The sequence below is a fragment of the Macrobrachium nipponense genome, chromosome 35 (assembly GCF_015104395.2).
Source record: "Macrobrachium nipponense isolate FS-2020 chromosome 35, ASM1510439v2, whole genome shotgun sequence".
Classification (NCBI taxonomy): Eukaryota; Metazoa; Arthropoda; class Malacostraca; order Decapoda; family Palaemonidae; genus Macrobrachium; species Macrobrachium nipponense.
The window spans coordinates 56,647,871-56,671,554 of record NC_061096.1 but is presented as its reverse complement, the minus strand read 5'-3'; the positions used below and the strand labels follow the sequence as shown (position 1 = coordinate 56,671,554).

Below are 23,684 nucleotides of genomic sequence, written 5' to 3'. Positions count from 1 at the left end.
TGGAATTTGAAGATGAAAATGAGCTTCATCCTCTTTCTACTGAAATCACAGGTAAGGTAATTGTGCGTTTTTATATATGTGTGTGTTGAAATTAGTTTTAATTATTGACAACATAAACCTGTACAGCAGTATATACTGAAGTAAACTTTTTTTAACCCTTTAGCTTTTAGAGTAAGACTTTTCTTATAATTTACATTTACTATATATGCAAACTGCTTTGCCAAAGGAAATATATAGTATTTTTTTTCTTGAGATTTCAAAAAAGATTGCAGTATAGAGAAATATCAGTCATGAAAAACTGAAAATAAAAATTAACTCTGGACCCATGAATTCTGCAGTATTCATTTTTTTTTTAAGAAAATTTTTTTGGACAATTTACAAATATGGGATTTTTTTTAACACAAACCCATCATTTTACAAGGCCTATCAGTGCAGTCAGCACTCCAAGAAACACACCGTATAGTGAAGAACATACATTCAATGGGTACACATCTAGGAACCCCAGCCCCACCGATAATTTTCAGTCCTCCTACAGTATTGGGTCGACTTGCCAAAAGATTGGAATGGCTAGGAGTATGGTCCTTTGTTTAAAGTAATGTGTTGTTAAAAAAAAAAAAAAAAAAGCTGAAAAAAATTTCATTGAGTAAAAGTCTTATTAGTTTACATGAGCTATAATAACTATTTAGGAGGGTAGGACTCTTGTGGATAGCAAACTTTTGCAGTTTGTGCACTGAACAGATGAAATAAACAGATGAAATACTTAGTTAATGAATATTAATTCTTGACAATAACAATGAATCATGTAGTTGGACTGGTTCTTCCCTAAAGACTCTGGCTAACTTGACCCATTTGTAGAGTGTAGCTGCAAGTACCTAAGGAAACTACACTCAAAGAAGGAATAGAATTATGAAGAGGAAGGATTCTGAGAGGGGGCACCTCTGCTAGGATATTTTCAAAGGTCCAGGAAAACTTAGTGAGGAATTGAAACCAGAAAGTTTAGGTATAACAGAAATGACCACTTCGCAGTCAGCTGTCCTTGCCGGAAGCATAACCCATAACCTACATAGTAGTGAGAGGTACCAACTTTTATAGGACCTTTATCTGTAAATTTGCTGGAGGTGCTTGCAAGTTAGAAGCTCCTGCAGTAGTGCCGTGAATCTCTGTACTCAGTCCAGTAAGGTTTAAATGGTGAAGGATGTTGTACCTTGATCCTAGGTGTGTTGCCATCTTTAACTGCTCCAAGCTTGATTCCTTCAAGTTGAAAATTAGACCCAAGTAGTGATGCAGAGAACCTTCATGGGCTTTTGAAGTTCTTAAGGAGAGTATGCCATCACTAGCCAGTTATCAAAACACCTGTTCTCATCAGCTTTGTTGGTTCAAATGGCACTTGGCACAGGTACTTTTGTATACACCAGAGTAGCGTTTGCTAAACCAAATCATAAAGGTCCAGCATTGGTACAGTGAGCCCTGTCAAACAAATAGAAGAAAAACCTGGTAGGAGAGATACTTACACAGTAATTTGATATGTCACCAAGGTCATTGGAAGTCTTTCTTCTGAATGGCCTGATGCACAGCTGCTGTTGCCTCCATCTGAAAGGATGCACATGTAGGAGGTTTTTCAAGGGACTGGGGTTGATTATGGGCATACAACCATCTGAGGCTTTTGGGACGACAAATAGATGGTTGAAGAATTTTTTTTAATTCTCATTGCCTTCTCCACAGCTCCTATTTTTTTTAACCTCCTTTTGTTACTGCACCCTTTCTAAAGGGCCAAAAAATTTGTCTGAACTCTTTGCATAGGATGCACAGAAATGGCTCTGGCTACAGAAAGATTTTGCCTCCAATCCTTCTTAGCACCAAGAACCTATGTTTATGGTCGTAATTATGGTAATTTACCTACCTATGCCTTGGTTGAAAATCTGCCTTGTATCAAGAAACCTTCCTTCCAAAATATAGCTACTTAACCTTAAGTAAACTGATAGAATATATGTTAGTATACAAATTTTCTAGGATTAATTTTAATACAAGCTCATCAGAGTAAAATAGATGCCTCCTCCCATTACTGCATTTCATATGGTTAGTCTAGACAACACATTAGAATTACTTGACCACCACCACTAGGGGAGTGAGTGTTGTAGATGCGTTACCAGGCTGGGGGAAATGTTCATTTTCATTCTGTTGAGTTTTTCTTTCGGAGAGTCACACTGCTGGATTAGGCTTATGTAAGCCGATTGGTTTATTTAAAAAATACATTCTGTTTAAGTAGAAAGTGCAATTTTCTGTAAACAAAGATTAACATACAAACAATGACATTTACTTTGAAATATGCTAAATGCCTGTTGCTCCCGAATTTATGAAAGTAAAATATATGTAGTACTCAAAGAAGTCTGGAGTTCATAAAACTAAAGTTTTGTTACCACTGAGAGGACACATGTGGAAAATTTTATAAGTACTGGTTTATTATTATAGCCATAGTCTGGGCTATGCTGTACCATGCTCCTATACTCACATTTATATCAAAACTCTATTCTCCATGGATTCAATAGTATTGCAGTGTATGGTATTTTCGTAATATAAATGGTGCTTGGCATCAAGTGAGGGGAACCAGAGATACCTCAAGTGTATTTTTCTTTTCAGGGGATGACATGATCTCCATGCTTGAACCAGAAGACCTGAAGTATTTAATGGAACAGTAAGTACCAGTAACTTATGTTGTATTTAGAACTCTTGTGTAGCTATGTCTGAAACATACAAAATGCTTTTAGTAGTAGTATTTTTTTTATTACAGTAGTGTTTCAGTGGAATTTTCTAGTGTCCTAAACTTGTTCGTGGTGTACAAACATATGATTTAAAAAATGAATTTAACACAACTCCATAACTTAAGAAATTGTTTTTGCACAACCCCATTTACTACTTTGGTTTATCCTACAATCAGCAGCTCCTTTTTATACACACCAAAAGAATAACCCCATTACTTGACAGGTAACCATCCACAGCAGGCAGTAGCTTTTGTCATTTTATGCATATCTTATCCATCAGGCATTACTGCTATTTTGTTTTTCAAATTTTGGTATTCATTTGTTTTCATATTTCATCCATATTTTCCTGTTTGGGTTTCTTATGTATCCTTTGGCAATGGTTTTTTAATATTTTCTCTACTTTTCTTTAATATTTACTAGTGAGTGGCTTGGTGCCCTACCTGGTCATTGGCAATACAGCTATTTACTCTTGATCTACCACTTTCCATAGATAGCAGCTACTTCACTTGGAGTATGTATTTGTTTTTGCAAGAAACAAGCATGTTTGGTCATTAAAGGGGAACTTATGGTTGCATTTTAGCTGTTCCATATGTAGTATTATTCTTTTTAAGTACCTCTGGGGAAAATAGTTTTTTGAAAGGGGCATTTTCTTATTTTTTATGACCAATTTTCTATTGCACCATGGGCGCCGCCATTTTGTGTGGCATATACAGCCCTAAATTCTAAAATCCCATTAATTAAACTAGTTAAAAAGGACTAAGTGAAGGCCCTCATCAGTTCATGGACACACACACACACACGTACATTTAGAAAACTGCCATTCACCCCATCACACCATGCACATGGCAATTGACAAGAATAAATTTCAGTTCAAATGCATACCAGTGGAGGCACCATAGTATAGATAGCCGCCCTATCTTAGTCAGTCCTGTGGTCTGTTCAGAGAGAAATTAAGCTCCCAAAACATATTATATAAATAAATTTTATAGCCATACCTAATACCCTACTCTTAATGTCAACTTTTAAATCTGTTGGCAAGAAATGGTCCGAACAGTCAATGGTTTGCGTCGTAGGTTGAAAGATTTTATGTTGATATACTCCCTTCAAAGAGCCATCAGCCAGCGACTTGATTTTTTTTTATTTGATGGAATCCTGTGGAATGTTGTGCCTTTTGGACACTTGCCAGAAGTATTGGCAAAACCAAACGCCTTACAAGTTGGCATAATTGATGCTAATTGAATGACACTTGACCTAAAACATGAGGACAATACCAAGGATGGATACTCTACAATACGCATGCTTTGCTGCTCTTGTTATTGAGGCGACCGCGGCACCACGTCATGGGTACTAATCCGCCAGATGGCAACAAGATCGAATCCAGGAGAAATGAAATGGCGCTCTCCATTGAAGTACCTTGGTGCTACTCACCATTCTATAACTTCACTTTAGTTTTGGCTACTCTTGTTCTAACATGTTCCTGCTACTGTTGTGGAACTTTGAACTTGGTTTTCTGGAGGTCTGTCCTCACCATATTTTTGGTACTTGTATGTTGTATGAGTATATTTGGTTGTTCTTGGAATGGAAGGTTAGTGTGAACAACATGAACAATGTAGGTGTTCAAGGGAGGAGCACGGTTGTGTGACTGTTTCATATCTCAATCCTCAAACTTTTTGTAATTTCTGTAGGGGCCAGGTTTATCAGGGATTTTTGCCCCTAGCTTTGGTCTTCTTGGCAGATGTGAGGGCCTCGCATGACAAAACATGTGGTACAACTTGTCTATGACTGCACACCAGTTTTGTTTATTCATTTTGTATAGTCACTTCATCCTGGTGGCGGGGATGACAGGGACCTGGAGATTGGTCATTGAACTTGCCTTCAAACAAATTTGTTCATGATGGAAACTTCTATTTCTGTGTTGGCTTCTATGGAGGACGACGTCATACTTAATATATATCTCAAGGACATTTGTTGCCATATTAGTCTCCATTAAGACTATAGGAAGTAAATATGTTCATCTATGACAGGGCTGTGCCATTTCAGAGTCCTGTTTTTCCCCAGATGGTCACACGAGTCTTCGTGCTGGTTAGCTTGTGCCCCTTCACTTAGGATACGATTTACTGGTCCTGGCATCCTCTGAGGTACTGTTGCTCTGGGATGGAGAATAGTTGATCGTACCTAGGTTACCTTGAAGGAGTTGCATTCTGGCCTGGGTGTGCTGATAGATATGAAGGTCTATTTCACAGACCTTGAAATCAGTAGGTTCATGGAGTTTCTGGTGCAGATCCTATTTTGACAGGAATAACAAGCATGTCTTTGACAAGTCATTCTCAGTCTCCTTTCTTCCCTGGAGAAGCTTTTACTTCATGGGTAAATCCAGCAGTTACAAGACTGGTCTCCCACTGAGGATCCTCCTATACTAACTGTGCTTCTCACCCAGGTGGTGAGGGATGACTTTGCATGGTGTATGAATAATAGGAACCACCTTGTGATTGTATTGTTTTATTTTGTATTCCCTAAGTGAAAACCCTTCTTTTCCAACTGGGATTAGCTACTACCAGTCTCTTGAATTGATACAGTCATGATCGCCATCTTGAGAGTAAAAGTGAAGTATTTGGTAACAAGATAAGGTACTTTCCTAGTTGGGGTAGGTCTCATCCAGTGACAATTACCACTTACATTTTTTGCAAGTGAATTCATCCCTGGTTTATTATCCCCACTAATTATTAGATTTGGTTTGGAAATATCATTTCTGGGCAGCTATCCTTAACAGATTATAATAAATATAAGTAAAGTGAGGCATGTAGTACTTGTGGAATTAAAATTATTTTTGAAATTTTACTGTTTCATTAATATTTTATTTCTCCTCATCACCTCTGTTATTCACCAACTGACGGTGGAAAATTAGGCACAGCCATATACGTTCATAATAGCATTACATATGAACCTGTTGACATACCATCTATGCCATATCAAATAACATCAATTAAACTGTATATGCCTGATAAAAGTAAAATTACTATTTGTAATTTATATAACCAACCAAATTTCAATGCAAATTTCAGTGATTTTTCTGAACTTTTTAGCAAAAGTATACAGGAACCACTACTTATAGTAGGAGATTTTAATGCACATAATCCATTATGGGATATTAATAACCCCACTGACACATCCGGAATCAACATAGAGAATACTATAATGAAACACAACCTGTATTGTCTCAATGAAAGTGAAGTTCCAACATATTTTTCAAATACACACCTAACCTTTTCTTCAATTGACATTTCATTATGTTCAAATGATGTAGCGGAGAAATTTGAATGGAACGTCCTAGACGATTCATACACAAGTGACCATTTCCCAATCATTCTGAACTACTTAAGTAATGTCAAAATATTGCCACCTACAAGATATATCCTCCAAAAGCTAACTGGGATAAATATTTCCTATACACACGAAACATACCACCATTCCCACATAATGAAGATCACAATACTACATGTGAATCCTTCTCAAACTTTCATAATAAATGCTGCAGATAAAAGTATTCCAAAAACCAAACACATTCCACAAAATCCCCTGTCCCATGGTGGAATCCAACATTAACAACATTAAGTAAAATAAAACATATATTGAGTCGCAATCTAAACAGACTCAAAACTCGCCCTTAAACTCACTCAACAAAATGCCCTATAGTATAAACATATTAAACAAAATAGTTTATAACAAACATAACAATTAACCACATTAAACCACTATATCAAATAAATACAGCCAAATTTAGAAAAACGGTAATAGCTGAAAAAATCGCATCATGGAAGGAATATGTCTCAAACATGTCTTCAAACACATCCACAAGGGATGTCTGGCAAAAGATAAGGAAAATCAATGGAAAACATATAAGACCTCCAAGAAGTGCAATACATTTAAATGGAAAAATATACCATGATACTTATGAAATATCAAACATAATTGGGAACATTTTGAAAACATCAGTGCTTACTCCAGCCTAGATACACATTTTCAAAGTATCAGAAAACAAAAAGAAAATATAATACTCAATTTTGAAACTCTTGAAGACCTGGAATATAACTATATTTTTAACATGGATGAACTAGATAATGCCATCAACTCTTGTCATCCCCTCTGCACCAGGATAAAATATTCATTTGAAATGATAGAAAAATTAGCTCCTATAGCTAAATCATATTTATTAAAATTTTACAATAGTATCTGGCTAAAACGTGTCTTTCCTGATAAATGGAAACATGCCATAATTATTCCAATAAACAAACCAGGAAAGGATGCAAGTATCCCATCCAAATTATAGACCCGATATCTCTAACAAGTTGCCTATGCAAAATCTTAGAAAAAATGGTTAATGCACGATTAACGTATGTAATAACCAAAGAATCCATTTTAACACCAACACAATCTGGTTCAATAGCTGGCAGATCAACCCTAGATCCCTTAACACATTTAGAAGATCATATCAAAAAAGGCTTTGAACAAAAGAAATTAACAGTAGCTATATTTTTTGATATAGAAAAAGCATACGATACAACATGGAAACATAACATCATGCAAAAACTCCACTCCAAGGGACTAAGAGGCCACTTACCAATATTTATTAAGAACTTCTTAACAAACAGAACTTTTCAAGTAAGAGAGAAAATTCCTACTCAGTAACCTATAAACTGGAAGAGGAATCCCTCAAGGTAGTGTCTTGAGCTGTACATTATTTGCTTTAGCAATCAATGACATTACTATAAATTTACCAAGTGGTGTAAAAAACAGTTTATATGTTGATGACTTTGTCATTTACTATACGAGTAGTAATCTGAGACATGCCCCCTTTCAGAGAGTTCTCAGTACTGCCATTTCAAATATATGTAGTTGGGCAAATTCAGTTGGATTTAAATTTTCAACTGATAAAACAAAAGCAATCGTCTTCTACAAAGACAAAAGGTGTATGAAGAACCAAACAATCAAACTGCATCTTTATAGCACTGAAATACAATTTTGTACAAAAATCAAGTATCTAGGAGTAATATTTGATCAACATTTAAATTGGAAAGAGCACATCAAACAAATACATTAAAGCCAAGGGCATCAAAGCCCTTGCCATATTAAAAAAGTTATCACACACTAATTGGGGAGCAAAGCGAGAACATTTTATTAATGATATACAAGGCAACAGTCTTATCCATAATAGATTACTGCTGTCCAATATATTCATCCGCCTCAGAATCTGCATTACTAATACTCGATGCAGTGCACCATGAAGGCGTGCGATTGTGCACAGGAGCTTTCCGATCGTCCCCAACAAACTCACTTTTGGTGGAGGCAGGTATTTTTGCCCTTAAAACATCACCGTAATTTAATAACAATACAAAGAGGTCTTTCAATGCAAGCGGGATCGTCTCCTGCAACTTACTGCTTCCAAAACTGTAATCAAGTAACAGCAGTTAATAGTACTAGCTCTTTCCCAAAAAGAGCTAGATACATAATGAACATACATATATGAATCCAATTTTTTCACCCACCAATGGAATTGCCAACCACCATGGATTTTAAATAGAGTAAAGATATGTACCTCCCTGTCTTACCTACTCAAAAAACAAATGACAAGTACGGAAATGTACCGCCAACATGCTTTGGAGCACATTAGAAGAAAAGGCGACAAATTTATGATATATACAGACGGCTCCAAAAATAATGTTGGAGTAGGAGCATCTGCATATTCGAAAAATATGTTTAAGTAAAAAAAAGCCTACCTTCACTATCATCAGTATTTACTGCTGAAGTCACAGCCATACAGATGGCTCTAGATATGATATCTGAGGCAAAAGCAAGTGTCTCTGTAATTTTCAGTGACTCACGTAGCGCTATAGATGCAATAGGACAGTATAAATCAGGAAACCAAATAGTACAGGAAACTCAAATAAAAATTCATCAACTCCTCCAATCAGGAATATCAATGGAAATATGTTGGATCCCAGCACACGTGGGAATAAAAGGAAATGAATATGCAGACTCTGCTGCCAAATTAGCCTGCCACTATCCCTCCAACCAATTTCATATGCCCCAGTGTCAGACTGGGTAAAATCAGTTAAAACATTAATTTACCAGGATTGGAAAGAAGAATGGGCCTCGGTGCCAACAACAAACAAACTTAAAAATATAAAAACTGAAGTCTATGCATGGAGGACATCCTCACAGGAGGAAAGAGCAAAAGAGGTGATCCTAGCAAGGCTACGTATAGGACACACAAGATTCTCACATGGTCACTTGATGTCAACACCACATGCTGACCCAGTGAAATGTAACAGATGTCAAACACCCCATGACAGTACAGCATTTGCTTGTTGAGTGCCCAAATTGGACCCAGCAAAGATCTATTTATCTGCGGAGTTCAGAAATGAAAAATAAATTCTTGCGGAAAGCAGGGATTTTTCAATTAATAAAATCATAAATTTTTTAAATAAGACGGGTTTTCTCAAATAAAGTCTAAATTTTTTTTTTTTTTTTTTTTTTTTTTTTTTTTTTTTCAGGATTGATCCCTGAGAACCAGCCCGAGAAGAGTCTACTCGAGACTCAGAGGTCTGGAAAAACTAACACCTATTAATAATAATAATCCTCATCACCTATTTGTTACAGAAATCAAGATAATGATGAGGAAGAGGGACAGCAAAACAAAACAGAAGCAGAGGAGGGGGAGGAGGAGAAACCTTTTGAATTGGAGGAGAGAAGTTTCCATCCTTTTGGAAATGACATCAAGTCTCTACTCCCTTTCAAAACTAAATCAGGCATTGTTGAAAGATACACCAAGCGAGAAGGTTTGTACATTCCTTTTACACATTAATTGTTAAATAATTTGCAGTTTTATTTTATTTAGTATCTTGTAGTCATTATCATGTATTTACCCAAAAATTTCAGTTAGCTCATTACATGTACTTGGAGTATAAAAAAGTTGAATAAAATAGTAGTCATATAATACAGACTGATTAATGACTCGGTTACTCTGATAGTTCATGAACTGAAGTTGAGAGAGTTATTATTTCCAGCTGTAAATTTTAAGCTATAGGGGTTTACTCTTATTCATTTGTGGTATAGCCTTGAAGTTGTCTTTTGACTTTTGAGGTAGTCATAGGTGTTGAATATTTTTAAGCTGACATTGGGAATAAATACTTATGATTGAGCAGATGACTATCTGATTGTGGTTGTGATTTTAAAGAGTGGTGAAGCATATTTATAATACCTCCTGGTATTTTATCATGATTTCTCCTAATTTTTTAAAGAGTGATGAAGCATATTTATGACACCTGGCATTTTAGTTACAGGAAAACTTTGCCCCGTAAATCATGTTTAGAATAATGATAATTATGTGTAGGAATGTTGAGTATCATTGACACCCCTCAAGCATGGTTTGTTCCGACACGGCATACAAACCTTCGGTCCTTTTACAATAGGAAGGTACTAGCGGCAGCTGGATAGGTCGTAAGCTTTCGAACAAGGGGTTCGGTAGTTAACTGCTTGTCCGACAGGCGCGCGCGCGCGACTGGTAGGTAAACAAATCACTTTTGCTTTCGGCCTCACAGCGAGTGGACGTGTGTGTTCGACGCTCTCTGCCCGCTTCTCGTCGTTTGCTTTCCTTGAGTATATGGTTGTGTTTGTGTATGAATCATCATTGTAAGTACAATCATTTCCTCTTTATTCATCCAATTGTGGTTTATTTGATCAATCATGGAATCTCCACGCCTCGCTACCCCCCGGAGATTGTGCCCGGGTACCGAAGGGCGTAAATGCGGTAAGTTCCGCTCGTTCCCTGAAATTGATCCACATATTTTGTGTGGCGCTCGTGTCGGGGGGGGACGCGAATGCACCCGAGCCGAGCCCTGTGAAGTGTGTAATAATTGGTCGGAGGCGCAGTGGGGCTTGTACGAAGGTAGGAAGAAGCGAAGGCCTGCAAAGGAGTCGTCGGAAAGCTCTCCCGCGACTCCTTTGGTTACGGACACTTCGTCTTCTTTCCTGCCGCCCCGCTCAGCTCCCACGTTTGGCGCCTTCCCCTTCGGGGGGGGTTTTCTTAGGTCCTTCCTCCTCACCCGACCTGTCGAGTGTGGAGGAGGGCGCTAGATACCCCGATGTCGAGTTGTACTCTGGGTCCTCTATCCCGTTCGTCTCATCGCATGAGCGGGTAGAGGATCCTGCTAATCACCCGACTTTGCTTCCTCAGGTGCGGTTGCCGCGAAGGACGACCTCGGACAGGTGTGGGCATCGTTGGGTCTGCAGGGCATGCCGAGTGTCCAGGGGCTGCTCTACCATCTCGCTGGCTCTGTGGCGGTCACGCATGCTACGGTAACGACCACCACCACGACCCTTTCAACTCCTGGCTATGCTTCACCTCCTCACCTGGTGTACACCCCGCACGCGGTCTCTGTACACCAACTACATCGGTGCAGGGGCCAGTCGCCGTACCACGGGGGAGTGTGATGCCGCCGCCTGGGTTTGCCGTGCTGCCTCGACCGGACTTCGTGTGCCCGAAGAGCTCGCCCCTGGTGGACCTCCCCCACCAAGTACCTAGGATGTCGTGTTCCGCTGGTCCGTCCACCTGGGCCACCTGTACAGCCTGCCGTACTGCCGTACCTGTCCAGCTGCTGTTCACGGACGTGATGTTGCCGACCACTGCTGCCGTTCCTGTACCTGCTCCTGCCGTCTCCACTGCTGTTCCTGTGATGCCTGCACCTGCTGACGTTGGTTCCTGTTCGTGGCGCCGCTGCTCCCGATGCCGATCTGTTCGGACAGGGTGCGTCCGGGCCCTGTTGCTTCGGCAACAGCAGCCCCGGCCGCCCTGGATGACAGATCTGACATCGGTCCCTGAGGAAGGTTGAGAAGAAGAAGAAGAAGAGGAGGAAGGTGTCGTCGTCGTCTTCATCGTCTTCTTCGTCGTCGTCGTCGTCTGCCGCCGTCTTCCCCTTCTTCTTCTAAGGCTCCCCCGCCTAAGAAGAAGAAGGTCGCCTCCCCCCCCCGCCCCCCCCCCCTAAGAAGTCCTCCTTCGGGAGCTTCTAAGGGCCCGTCTCGCTCCGGTGAGACGGGGGGTTTTTCTTCCGCTGGTCACCCTGCTCCTTCGGGGGAAAGGACCCGTCTCTTCTTCCGCAAGGAAGAAGACTAGGGGACCAGAGGAGTGCCGGCTAAACACCGGCACTTCCTCGCCTGCTGTTAGTGGTTCGACCACGGCAGCAGGATCCGTCTCGGCCTCTCGTTCGCGAGAGGTACCGAGTGTACGGTCGCCTACCAGCGACCGTGCAGCTAGGAACCAGACCTCTGAGCCAGCTCAGCGTCAGGTTCACGGCACGGAGCGGAAGACTGGTGACAGCCGCTCACGCGACTCTCACCAGACCAGCTCTCGCTCTCGCGGCGAGCAGCTGGCTACCCGGGCGGACGTGACGGTCCCACGACCGGCCACGGGCTGAGGCTGGGGAAAGGTGGTCCCCCGTTCGCCGGCACCAGCCACGGCTGGTACCAGCGACGTTGACGCGCCGTGAGGATACGCACCGGTCTCCACCGTGACAGTGGAGCTCGCCGGTCGCCTGACCGTCACTCTCACAGAGAGCGATCGGGTACGGCGACCAGCACCAGCTCTTCTGACACACGAGACCGGGGCCGCTGTTCTCGGTCCAGCCGTTCTCCACAGCGAGATGGCTCGACTAGGCCTGCAGCTCGATCACCACCGCGGGTTGACGATCGCCTGCAGTCTTCCAAGCCCACTGGTTCTGCCAGCGAGCGAGGAGGGAGCGTTAGGTCTGCCTCTCCCATACCTTCAACCTCCTCGGGTTACACCGGAGGGCGAGGTGTTTGAGGATGATCGTGAGGGGTGCGCCCCTCAGGATCCCACCACGACGTCCTACGTACCAGGCACGGTTCTCGGACCGGCCAGGTCGTATGCACAAGTGGCTGGAGGAGACCGGAAGGGGGTCTTGTCGCTGTTCCCCCCCTCGAGGGGGGAGGGTCTCGGGAGATGCTCCTGTTCGAGGGACTGGATGGTCCTACTCCGCAGGATGCAGTCACTCCTGAGATTCAGAGGAACTTTGCCGAGGTAACTTGCGCTGATTCGTCAGCACAACGACCTCGCGGAAGGATCGCCGCTCCCACCATCCGAGCCCAACGTCCCGGCTCGAGTCGTTCTGGGGCCCGAAGAGGGAACCCAGACCGACGGTGGGTTTGCCGCGTCTGAGCTTGCCGACTCAGTGCTGGACCAGGTAGAATCTCTTGTCTCCGGGCAAGACGGTTCTCTCAAGTCTGGCAGGTCGAGCAAGCTGCTTCCACCTCCTCTGCTGCGACAGCGGCGTTTTTACGTGCCATCTGAGGACCCGATGCCGCCCAAACAGGTGAACCCACCCGGAGTTAGCCAGGCTGACTCCGGGTGTGTCTCTGCAGCAGCTCCTGTCCGAGAACCTATGGTTCTCGCAGCAAGAGGCACTCGGCCTGGAATCCACTGCATGGCAGCTTTCCAGGCTGTCTCCTGGTTATATCTGGTGGTCACAGTATCTAAGGTCGCAGCTAACTCCGGGGGAATTTCTCCCGAAGATGACTCGGCCTTTAGGAGACTTTGCCAGTCTGGGGGAAGAGCCATCTCCTTCCTTGCCCACCAGACGGTGAACCTGTGGGCCAACCTGGTTCTCCGACGTAGGGACGCTGTCCTTACTCGAGTTTCCAGGGCGGGCTGGGCATGAAGCGGCATTGGGACTCCGCAACGGACCTTTACGGAGTTCCACGTCTCTCTTCCCAGGAGAGATTGGTGGACGCTGCGGTGGACAGACGGCGCACTGACGACAGTGACCGTCTGGTTCACCAGGCAGTCTCGAAGGCTTCTGGGCAGCCTCGGACTGCGGCCAAGCCAAAGAGCTCGGCTAGCGCTTCCACGGTGGCTAAGACGGTAGTCGCGTCGAAGCCCCGGGGTGAAAGACTCTGTCTTCTTCGACTTCTACAAAGGGGAGCCGTAACCAGCCCTCCTCCCAGCCCTCCTTCTCCCGAGGAGGCTCTGGGAAGAAGTCGGAAGAAAGGGGGAAACGCTAGGGACGGCGTTCCCCCTCACCTGCTGCCGGAAGTGGGGGGGTGCCTGGCCAGCCATTGGGCAACTTGGCAGCGCTACGGCGCCGAGACCTGGATTGTAGATGTCCTTCGGGAGGGATATCTATTACTTCGAATCTCGGCCACCCCTCACCTCCAACCCGTTCCAACAGCAGTCGTACGTTCCAGGGTCATCGAAGGACGTAGCATTGAGAGAGGAGATCAAGACCATGCTGAGCAAGAGAGCTGTAGAAATCGTCACGGATCAGTCACCGGGCTTTTTACAGTCGACTCTTCCTGGTGGAAAAGTCTACGGGAGGCTGGCGCCCGGTGATAGATCTCTCTCCCTCTGAACCGGTTTGTTCGCCAGACCGGTTCACGATGGAGACGGCACGTTCCATGCTCGACTCCATCAGGGAGAACGATTTCATGCTTTCAGTGGACTTGAAGGATGCGTATTTCCAAATACCCATTCATCAGTCCTCCAGAAAGTACCTCCGCTTCATCCTCGACGGACGGTATACAGTTCAGGGCACTTTGCTTCGGTCTCTCAAAACCAACGCCCCACAGGTGTTCACTGCGAGTGTTCACTCTGGTGTCTGCTTGGGCCCATTCGCACGGGATACGTCTGATGAGGTATCTCGACGATTGGTTAGTCCTGGCGAGCTCCCGCTCGCAGTTGCTACAGGACAGGGATCGACTGCTCGAGTTCTGTCGCGATCTGGGGATCGTTGTGAACTTCGAAAAGTCCGATCTCGAGCCCCAGCAGAGGATGAAGTACCTGGGTATGCTGATCGACACGGTAGCAGGGCGAGTCTTCCCCGCAGACTCGCGGATCAGCAGATTCAGGGAGGCAGCCAACCAGTTCCTGTCTCGGCAGGAACAGGTAGCTCAGCGATGGCAAGTCGTGATCGGACAAACCTGTCGTCACTCGAGAAGTTAGTCCCTCACGGGCGTCTTCACCTGCGGTCTCTTCAGTGGAGACTAAAAGGAGAGTTGGTCACAGGCGACGGATCCCCAAGCTTTCCAGTGTCACTGACACCGGAGGTGAGGCAGTACCCAGCCTGGTGGCTGGACGACAAGAACCTCTTAAGAGGAGTGCCTCTGCGCACTCCCCCCCCGGACATGCAGCTGTTCTCAGACGCATCGACCGAGGGATGGGGCGCACACCTGGAGGAGTTGCTGACTTCAGGAGTGTGGGACGAGAACGACAAGCACCTTCACATCAATGTACTGGAACTCAAGGCGGCGTTTTCTCGCTCTCCAAGAGTTCCAGGACCGCTTGATGGGACACTCAGTGGTGTTGATGTGCGACAACACCACGGTAGTGGCCTACGTCAACAAACAGGGGGGCCTGGGGCCAGTGTCTCTCCCGTTGTACCAGTTGACTCGGCAGGTGCACGAGTGGGCCGAGGCACACTCAATAGAGCTGTCGGCACGCTACATTCCAGGAAGAGGAATGTAGTAGCAGACACGCTCAGCGTCGGATCAGGTGATAGGGACCGAGTGGTCTCTACACCAGGACGTGGCGGAAAGGCTCTTCGACCTGTGGGGGCGACCAGTCGTGGATCTGTTCGCCACCCGGCACAACAGAAGCTTCAGGTTTTCTTCTCAGCCGTGCCGGACCCATGGGTCAGCTGCAGAGGACGCTCTTCAACACCCGTGGGACAACCTCTTCATCTATGCCTTTCCCCCGTTCAGCCTGATTCGCAAGGTGATCATTCCGAGCACTGGTCACCCCGAATCTCAGGATGATCCTGGTGGCTCCCAAATGGCCACAGGCCATTTGGTATCCAGACCTGCTGGCTCTTCTCGCAGGAGAACCGAGAGAGATTCCCCCTTGGCACAACCTTCTCTCCGCCCAGCCACACGTCGAGCGGTACCACCGAGCAGTCCAGTCCCTACGACTTCACGGCTGGCTGTTATCCACCATCTCTTGCGAACGAGAGGCTTTTCTCGTAGCGCAGCAACAGAGATGGCTGGAAACGTCCGTCAGTCCTCTGCAGCTGTGTACCAGGGGAAGTGGGCTGTCTTCTGTGGTTGGTGTCGTAGACGGGGTCTATCTCCTCTCAGAGCCACTCTTCAGCAGGTAGCGGATTTCCTCGTGTTTCTTCGCCGAGAGAAGCTCCTCTCAGTCCCCACAGTCAAAGGATACAGAGCCGCCCTGGCTCTCGTCCTGAAACTGAGGGGATTGGACATCTCGAACTCGTTCGAGATCTCCTTGCTTATGAGGAGCTTCGAAAGGTCTTGCCCACCCAGGGAACTCAGGCCCCCTGCGTGGGATGTGACTCTCGTCCTTAGGAGTTTGACTCGAACGCCGTTCGAGCCACTCCGAGAGTCGTCAGACAGGGATCTGACCCTCAAGACCCTCTTCTTGCTGGCCCTGGCATCGGCGAAGAGAGTAGGGGAACTTCATGGTCTTTCCTATGATGTACGACACTCCAGGGGATGGGGATCTGTGACGCTCGATTTCGTCCCGAACTTCGTTGCGAAGACTCAGAAACCGTCGGTCCCTGACGACAGGTCGAGTCCTTCACGATTCCCTCCCTAATGGACTTCACCAATAATGATGCGGATGAGATGCTGCTTTGTCCTGAGGGCGCTACGGCGCTATCTGAAGAAAACTCGACACCTCAGCCTGAGTGTCGACGCCTCTTCGTTAGCACCGGGGTAACCAAGAAGAAGTATCCAAGAACACTCTTTCATTCTGGCTGCGTGAGGTCATCAGGAGGGCGTATGAGGCTGATGGTAGTGACGACATCCGTACGTCCCGTCCGAGAGCTCACGAAGTCAGAAGTATTGGCCCCTCGTTGGCGTTTCGTAAGAACTTCTCCGTGGCGCAGGTCCTGAAGGCAGGGGTCTGGTCTAACCAGACTACCTTTAACGTCCTTCTACCTTCGGGATATTGCCCACAGGTCCTTGGATACCTTTCCTTGGGACCCGTGGTGGCTGCTCAACAAGTTGTGTAGCTAACCCAGACCCTCGCAGGCTGAAACAGCATCGAGTCCTGGTGTGACTGTGTGGATGGATGTGTGAGTGAGTGAGTGACTGGCTCCCTCTTCCCATCTTTTCCTCCTCCTCTACCTGTGGGCAGAGGGCCACGGTCGTCACTACGCTGGATGAGGACGAGATGCAGGTGAGCTATATGACAGAGCCCCATCCTATCCCTCACTAGGGATAGGAGCAGAATATACCACCACTTCCTCATACAAGGGGGGGGAAGTGGATGCCTACAAGAGTCAAACCCATGACTATATTTGCTCCTGTACAGGAACAAGTTCTTACATTGCTGGTACGAAGAGATACGCTTGCCTCTCTCTTAGTACTCGGTCCAGAGGTCTGACCATTGATCCTGCGGTGCACACCCCGATCAATCGGACAGAGGCTTGGATCCCTCCCTCGCTCTTACGACCAGGGAGACTTCAAGGTTGGGCGAACACCAGTCTGTTCACAAAAGACTCAGATTCCTCCCACCAAGAAGTGAGTCTTCCTATTGTAAAAGGACCGAAGGTTTGTATGCCGTGTCGGAACAAATGACAATTTGTCCAAAATTGCATTTTTCCTAACTATACAAACCTGAGGTCCTTTTACACATAGTCCCACCTCATGCCACCCCTCACTCTGCAGTTTTTGCTTGGGCCAAAAGCAAAAGTGATTTGTTTACCTCCCAGTCGCGCGCGCGCGCCTGTCGGACAAGCAGTTAACTACTGAACCCCTTGTTCGAAAGCTTACGACCTATCCAGCTGCCGCTAGTACCTTCCTATTGTAAAAGGACCTCAGGTTTGTATAGTTAGGAAAAATGCAATTTTGGACAAATTGTCATTTTTTGGTGTTTTGAGGTGTGATGGTTTCAACTGTTCTCTAATCCTTCATCCTCCTAAGTAGCAAATGAATGTTTGGAGGTGTGAGATGCGTTGCTGGCTATCCTTTGACAATCAGACTCATTGCTTGGAGATCTAGGAGGTGTGGCCCCCATCTTTGATCTCCAGTCCTGGGGGAATTAGCAGAATACCTACCAGAGATGGTGATCATTCCACTGGCAATGCAAATCACTCTAAACTTTTTAACCCCTGACTTGTGAGAATTGGTTGCCAAGTGTTGGCCAGAGGATGGGCATACTAGCTTATGACCCAATTCTTTCATGTCTAAAACCAGTTACTCATGTGTGTGAGTAACCATACTGAGGTATTTTAAACTTTTTGAATGTTGCAGATTTGACTTATTATAGTTTATTTGCAGGCCTAAGGAACAATCAAAACTTTAACAGGGTCAACAGTTACTCTCTTAATTTTCTTCCAAAGATAGTAAAATCAGCCATTTGTTGAGGTACCTTAGAAGTCATATCATGAGACATTGGGTCCAGGTAGCCACCAGCATCAGTGTTGAGTAAAATCAGCAATTTGTTGAGGTACCTTAGAAGTCATATCATGAGACAATGGGTCTAGGTAACCACCAGTGTTGAATGAAGCTCCATGGGTCAGTAGCCAGTCCAACACAAAGGCCCAGAAATGGAATATTTATCCCTCACATATAATCTGCAGATACTTCCATGAGGTAGGATGGAAAATAGACATACTTTTGCTGTTGTCCACCCATTCCTACCTCATCATTCAACATCATTTGTTCAGGGGATTTCCAGACTGGACCCAAGACAGATTTTCATGTTCTCCAAGAGTATTCTGCGCTGCAGTAGGTGTTTCCTTGAAAGAGCTTATGATCTGTTACTTCAGCATTCCTGTCTCATTGCCAGCATCTGTGTTCCCTCCTGCTTCATTGTCATTTGATGTGGTGCTTGTTCTACTGGACTTGATGTCCTCTATTTTGGTTTCTCATGTACACGACTGCCTTTTCATACATCACAAGCTTTTATTACTTTTCTTGTCCTATATACCCAACTGCTCCTGCATATTCTGCTCCCTTTTACTAACCCTTAAATGCCAAATTGGACATATTAAACGTCGACAAAAATTGTCTGTTGTGTGCTGAATTGACGTACGAAACGTCAACGCAAAAAAGTTTTTTTTTAAATTCGCGGAAGAATAGTTACAGGCCTACTTGGCTAAAACTTTTGAATTACACACCTTGAGAGATGCTGGGAGTTCACGGATCAGGCTGTTTTTTTGTTTACAATCTTTACCCAGGCGCGCAAGCGCGAATTTCTTCCTTCTCGCAATAAAAAGCATCAGCGACACATCTCAGAAATTATTTTCGTCACTTTGACATAATTTTTGCACCATTTTATATTAGCCGTTACAGAGTTTTATATATGAAAATGTGCACAATTTCATGTAGAATACAACAAAAAACAACCCATGGTTGTAGTTTTTATCAGTTTTGAAATATTTTCATATAAATAACAATAAGTGCCAAAATTTCAACCTTCGGTCAACTTTGACTCTACCGAAATGGTAGAAAAATGCAATTGTAAGCTAAAACTCTTATATTCTAGTAATATTCAATCATTGACCTTCATTTTACAACAAATTGGAAGTCTCTAGCACAATATTTCGATTTATGGTGAATTTATGAAAAAAACTTTTTCCTTACATCCGCGCGGTAACTTCTGAAAAAATAAGAAATTTTTTCGTCCGATTGTCGTAATGTTTGCACTGTTTTATATTAGCCGTTACATAAAGTTTTACATATGGAAATGTGCACAATTTCATTTAGAATACAACTAAAAATAACCCATGGTTGTAGCTTTTATCAGTTTTGAAATATTTTTATATAAATAACGATAAGTGCCAAAATTTCAACCTTTGGTCAACTTTGACTCGACCGAAATGGTAAAAAACTGCAATTGTAAGCTAAAACTCTTACATTCTAGTAATATTCAATTATTTACCTTCATTTTGGAACAAACAGGAAGTCTCTAGCACAATATTTCGATTTATGGTGAATTTTAGAAATAAAACTTTTTCCTACGTCCGCGCGGTAACTGCCGAAAAAATCAGAAATTTTTTCGTCCGATTGTCGTAACGTTTGCACCATTTTACATTAGCCGTTACATAAAGTTTTATATATGAAAATGTGTGCAATTTCATGTAGAATACAACAAAAAACACCCATGGTTTTAGCTTTTATCAGTTTGAAATATTTTCATATAAATAATGATAAGTGCAAAAATTTCAACCTTCGGTCAACTTTAACTCTACCGAAATGATAAAAAAACACAATTGCAAGCTAAATCTATTACATTCTAGTAATATTCAATCATTTACCTTTAATTTGCAACAAATTGGAAGTCTCTAGCACAGTATTTCGATGTATGGTGATATTATGAAAAAAACTTTTTCCTTATGTCTGCGCTGTAACTCTTCCGAAAACATCAGAAATTTTTTCATCCGATTGTTGTAATGTTTGCACCATTTTATATTAGCCATTACATAAAGTTTTATGTATGAAAATGTGCGCAATTTCATGTAGCATACAACTAAAAACAACCCATGGTTGTAGCTTTTATCAGTTTTGAAAAATTTTCATATAAATAACGATCAATAGAAAAAATTTGACCTTCGGTCAACTTTAACTTGACCGAAATGGTCGAAAACTGCAATTGTAAGCTACAACACTTACAGTCTAGTAATAATCAATCAATTAACTTCATTTTGGAACAAACAGGAAGTCTCTAGCACAATATTTCGATTTATGGTGAATTTTTGCAAACAACTTTTTACTTCCGCACGTTACGAATTCATGCATCATATTGTAATAATATTTTCTCTGTGTTGCTTTGATTATTTACAATTTCTTATATACCAAAATCATCATAATTTAGTGTACAATACAACGAAAAAAATAATTAACTCATTAGTTTTAGCCGTTTTGCTCACAGTGCGATTTGTATACAATTATATATGAAATTTTTTTTTGCGCTGTCATATATTCCAATATTTATATATGATAATGATATATTTTTTTCATTTCTGATGGTTGCATACTAAAATTCAGGCAATGACAAAAAAAGGAGCCAAAAATGAACTCTTCATCTTGAAAATTAAGCGTGCTGTGATTTTTTGAAAAAACTTTTTTTCCCGCTTTGGCGCTCACTCGCGAACGCCACCGGCATAAGGGAGACGCTTTCGGAAATACCGGCTCGGCGTTTAAGGGCTAAGCTGCTCCATGTGTTTCACATGCCCCCATATATTTGACTGCCATGCTGTATTCTGCAGCTTTAAGATCTTTACACTTCTGTGAACCCTACAAATGGAGTTTTCCCAGCTGCTCCATTGTGAAATTCAATGTACTCATTTATTTCTATGTACTCCACCACTTCTGTGTAGTGGTGCCTTTGCTAATACGTAATTGACTCACATTAATGGAGGAAACAGTTAGCAAGCTAAATAACAGAGTACATGGAAAGGCAAAATGATTACAAAGTAGAGTAATAACTGTGAAAAGTGGAGAAGTTATTCTACACATCAAAATAGAAATATAAAACAATTCTATATCATATAAAAAATTCAATGATTTACTCCAAATGAATTAATGATTTAAAGAGAAGGAGTGTCAGTTCACGACAACTGCAGAAATTTGGGTAAGGAAAGAACAAAGTTGTCATAAACATATTATAAGCAAATACCACAGGGAAATGATATAAGCAGAAATTCAAGCACTTTTGCTTTTACTAAGACATTGTCAAGGAACAAATGAAATACAGTTGGAAAGAAAGTTACTAGGTAAATAAAAGGATCAAGAATACCAGAGGGTTAATTGTCAAAAGGGTAGAAATCAAAGAGATAACCCAGGATTAAAGGATGTTACATGGTCACAAACTTAAACATAGATTTAACCACAGATTTAAACATAGATTTAACTATAACTTAGCCATAGAAAGTGCAAAACATGTCTAAAACTGAATATGTTAATTTTTTTGCTTATATTTATATAAAAAAAATTCATTATGAAGGCATCAAGTTTAAATAAACCAAGACTTAAATTAAGGAAATTTTCATAAGAAGAATAATTTAAGGTACCGTATATACTCGCATATCATGCGACTTTTGAAACCTAATTTTGAAGCTAATTTTAAAGGGGTCGCATCATACACGCGGCATAAAATTAGCGTACCGTCTATGCTTTCCCAAATCGGCAGATCGCGATAGTTACTACCGGAGGAAAACAGTAGATCTTTTAAAAAGTTATGCTTTACTTGTACTTCACTATATCCAATAATATTGTATGCATTCTCATATTACTATTGTATTTTAAAATACAAAAGAGCGATCGTGCGCCATTTGCATTATTTTGGTTTATACACATGTTAACTGTTCTAGACTATATATAACCATCTATAATTTTCAAATCAGTTGATTAAGGCACAACACCGAAGGATTTTTTACTTTTTGTTTTACTCAGTAAAAGAAACATTTGTTACTTGAACTATTATTTTCATTTTAGGATACGCAGGTAAGTAAAAATTTATTAAAGTAAAAAAAAATGCATAAAATTAATAAACTAAAATCCTCCAAAGTCGTTCTCCGTGTCCGTATCATCAAATACTGCTCTGAATTCTTTGCCATCAAGGCAGTCATCATATTCGTCATCTTCCAGATCTTTGATCATTTCATCTTCATCTCCTGCATCTTCATATAGGACATCGTCAATTCATATGGAAGGCATAGTCTTGTCACCGTGGCGAGCTCCCTGGCGTGGCTTTTAAAGATCTGCCCTTATGCTAATTCTACAACAACAACTGCCCGTGTGTGACAGACCTTTGAATGTCCTAGAGACAAACCCCGAGGCTATAATTATAAGATTATAAGGGGTTTTCATTCCCAGGTACTTTAATCTCCTTCCTATTCGGCCCTGCTCTCTCTCTCTCTCTCTCTCTCTCTCCTAAATCTTACAGCTGTCCGAGCGAGAGCTTTTTTTATGGGACAACATAGGCCCTGATTTCGCTTTTTCCATACCTATTTATTTTGTATACGATTGCCCTTTCTCAGCTGTGAAGTTGATGTCTATCCATGGCTGTGAGGAATAACTTGTAAGTCGGTGTCAAAGTCACTCCACACTTCAGTCAGGCCAAAACTTTGCCATATCGCATTCAAGCAATATTCAGTCATTGTTTCCTATCTATTATTTTCTCAGAGAGAGAGAGAGAGAGAGAGAGAGAGAGAGAGAGAGAGAGAGAGTCTGTCTGTATACGATTGTTTATTTTCTCACTCGTCAAACTTACTGTTATGCTTTATTTCATATTTCCTTGCTCACCAATTTATTCTATACCTACGATATTAAGAAATCAAGATATGTGTAGAAGGGAGAACTGCCTCCAGACTGTACAGTCAGTATGGATTTAAACGCACGTGGAACTGGTTGAAATATTCGCAGCAGCACCAAAATGAGATGCCCTGTTGATAGAAAATCTGACTCCGTTTCTTGTTATTGCATGAAAAAACTTTATCAATCGTGAACCTACGTAATTTATTTAGAATTCTGCGCAACGGAAAAGATAATATTTGATATCTGTAATGGGAGAAATGGTTTTATCCCTCTGTTGTTGTTATAAAATTGGCAGATATGCGATCAAAACACGCGGGTGGACCAAAACAGCCAGCCAGAGAGCTGCCGCTCATTTTGTAAAATACTATTGTTTGGCGTGCTAGGCTTCTTACCCGGTTCATTTGGGTGTGCGCTGCAGCTACTGCTAACTGGTACTCAAATAATCGCCATTTTTCTTACTAATCCAAGAGTTGACCATGGAAAATCCAAGATTAACCAAAAATCCCAAGATAATAAAATAATGACATATGGCAAGCTTTGGAGTCCTAAATATTTACTCTGTCTATCAAGAAAAGATACTGATAAATTGAATTGACGGTATCTTTCCTGAGAGAGAGAGAGAGAGAGAGAGAGAGA

At 42.6% G+C, this 23,684-nt stretch overlaps 1 protein-coding gene across 1 annotated transcript in view; it reads left to right on the top strand.

Annotated features, from left to right (window-relative positions):
- Positions 1-23,684, top strand: part of LOC135208363 (nucleolar complex protein 3 homolog) — an 85,700-nt gene that overhangs the window by 4,281 nt on the left and 57,735 nt on the right. The window contains exons 2-4 of the mRNA XM_064240464.1: positions 1-51; positions 2,638-2,692; positions 9,417-9,595. Coding sequence (XP_064096534.1) covers positions 1-51; positions 2,638-2,692; positions 9,417-9,595 — 285 coding nt within the window. The remainder of the gene's footprint in view (positions 52-2,637; positions 2,693-9,416; positions 9,596-23,684) is intronic.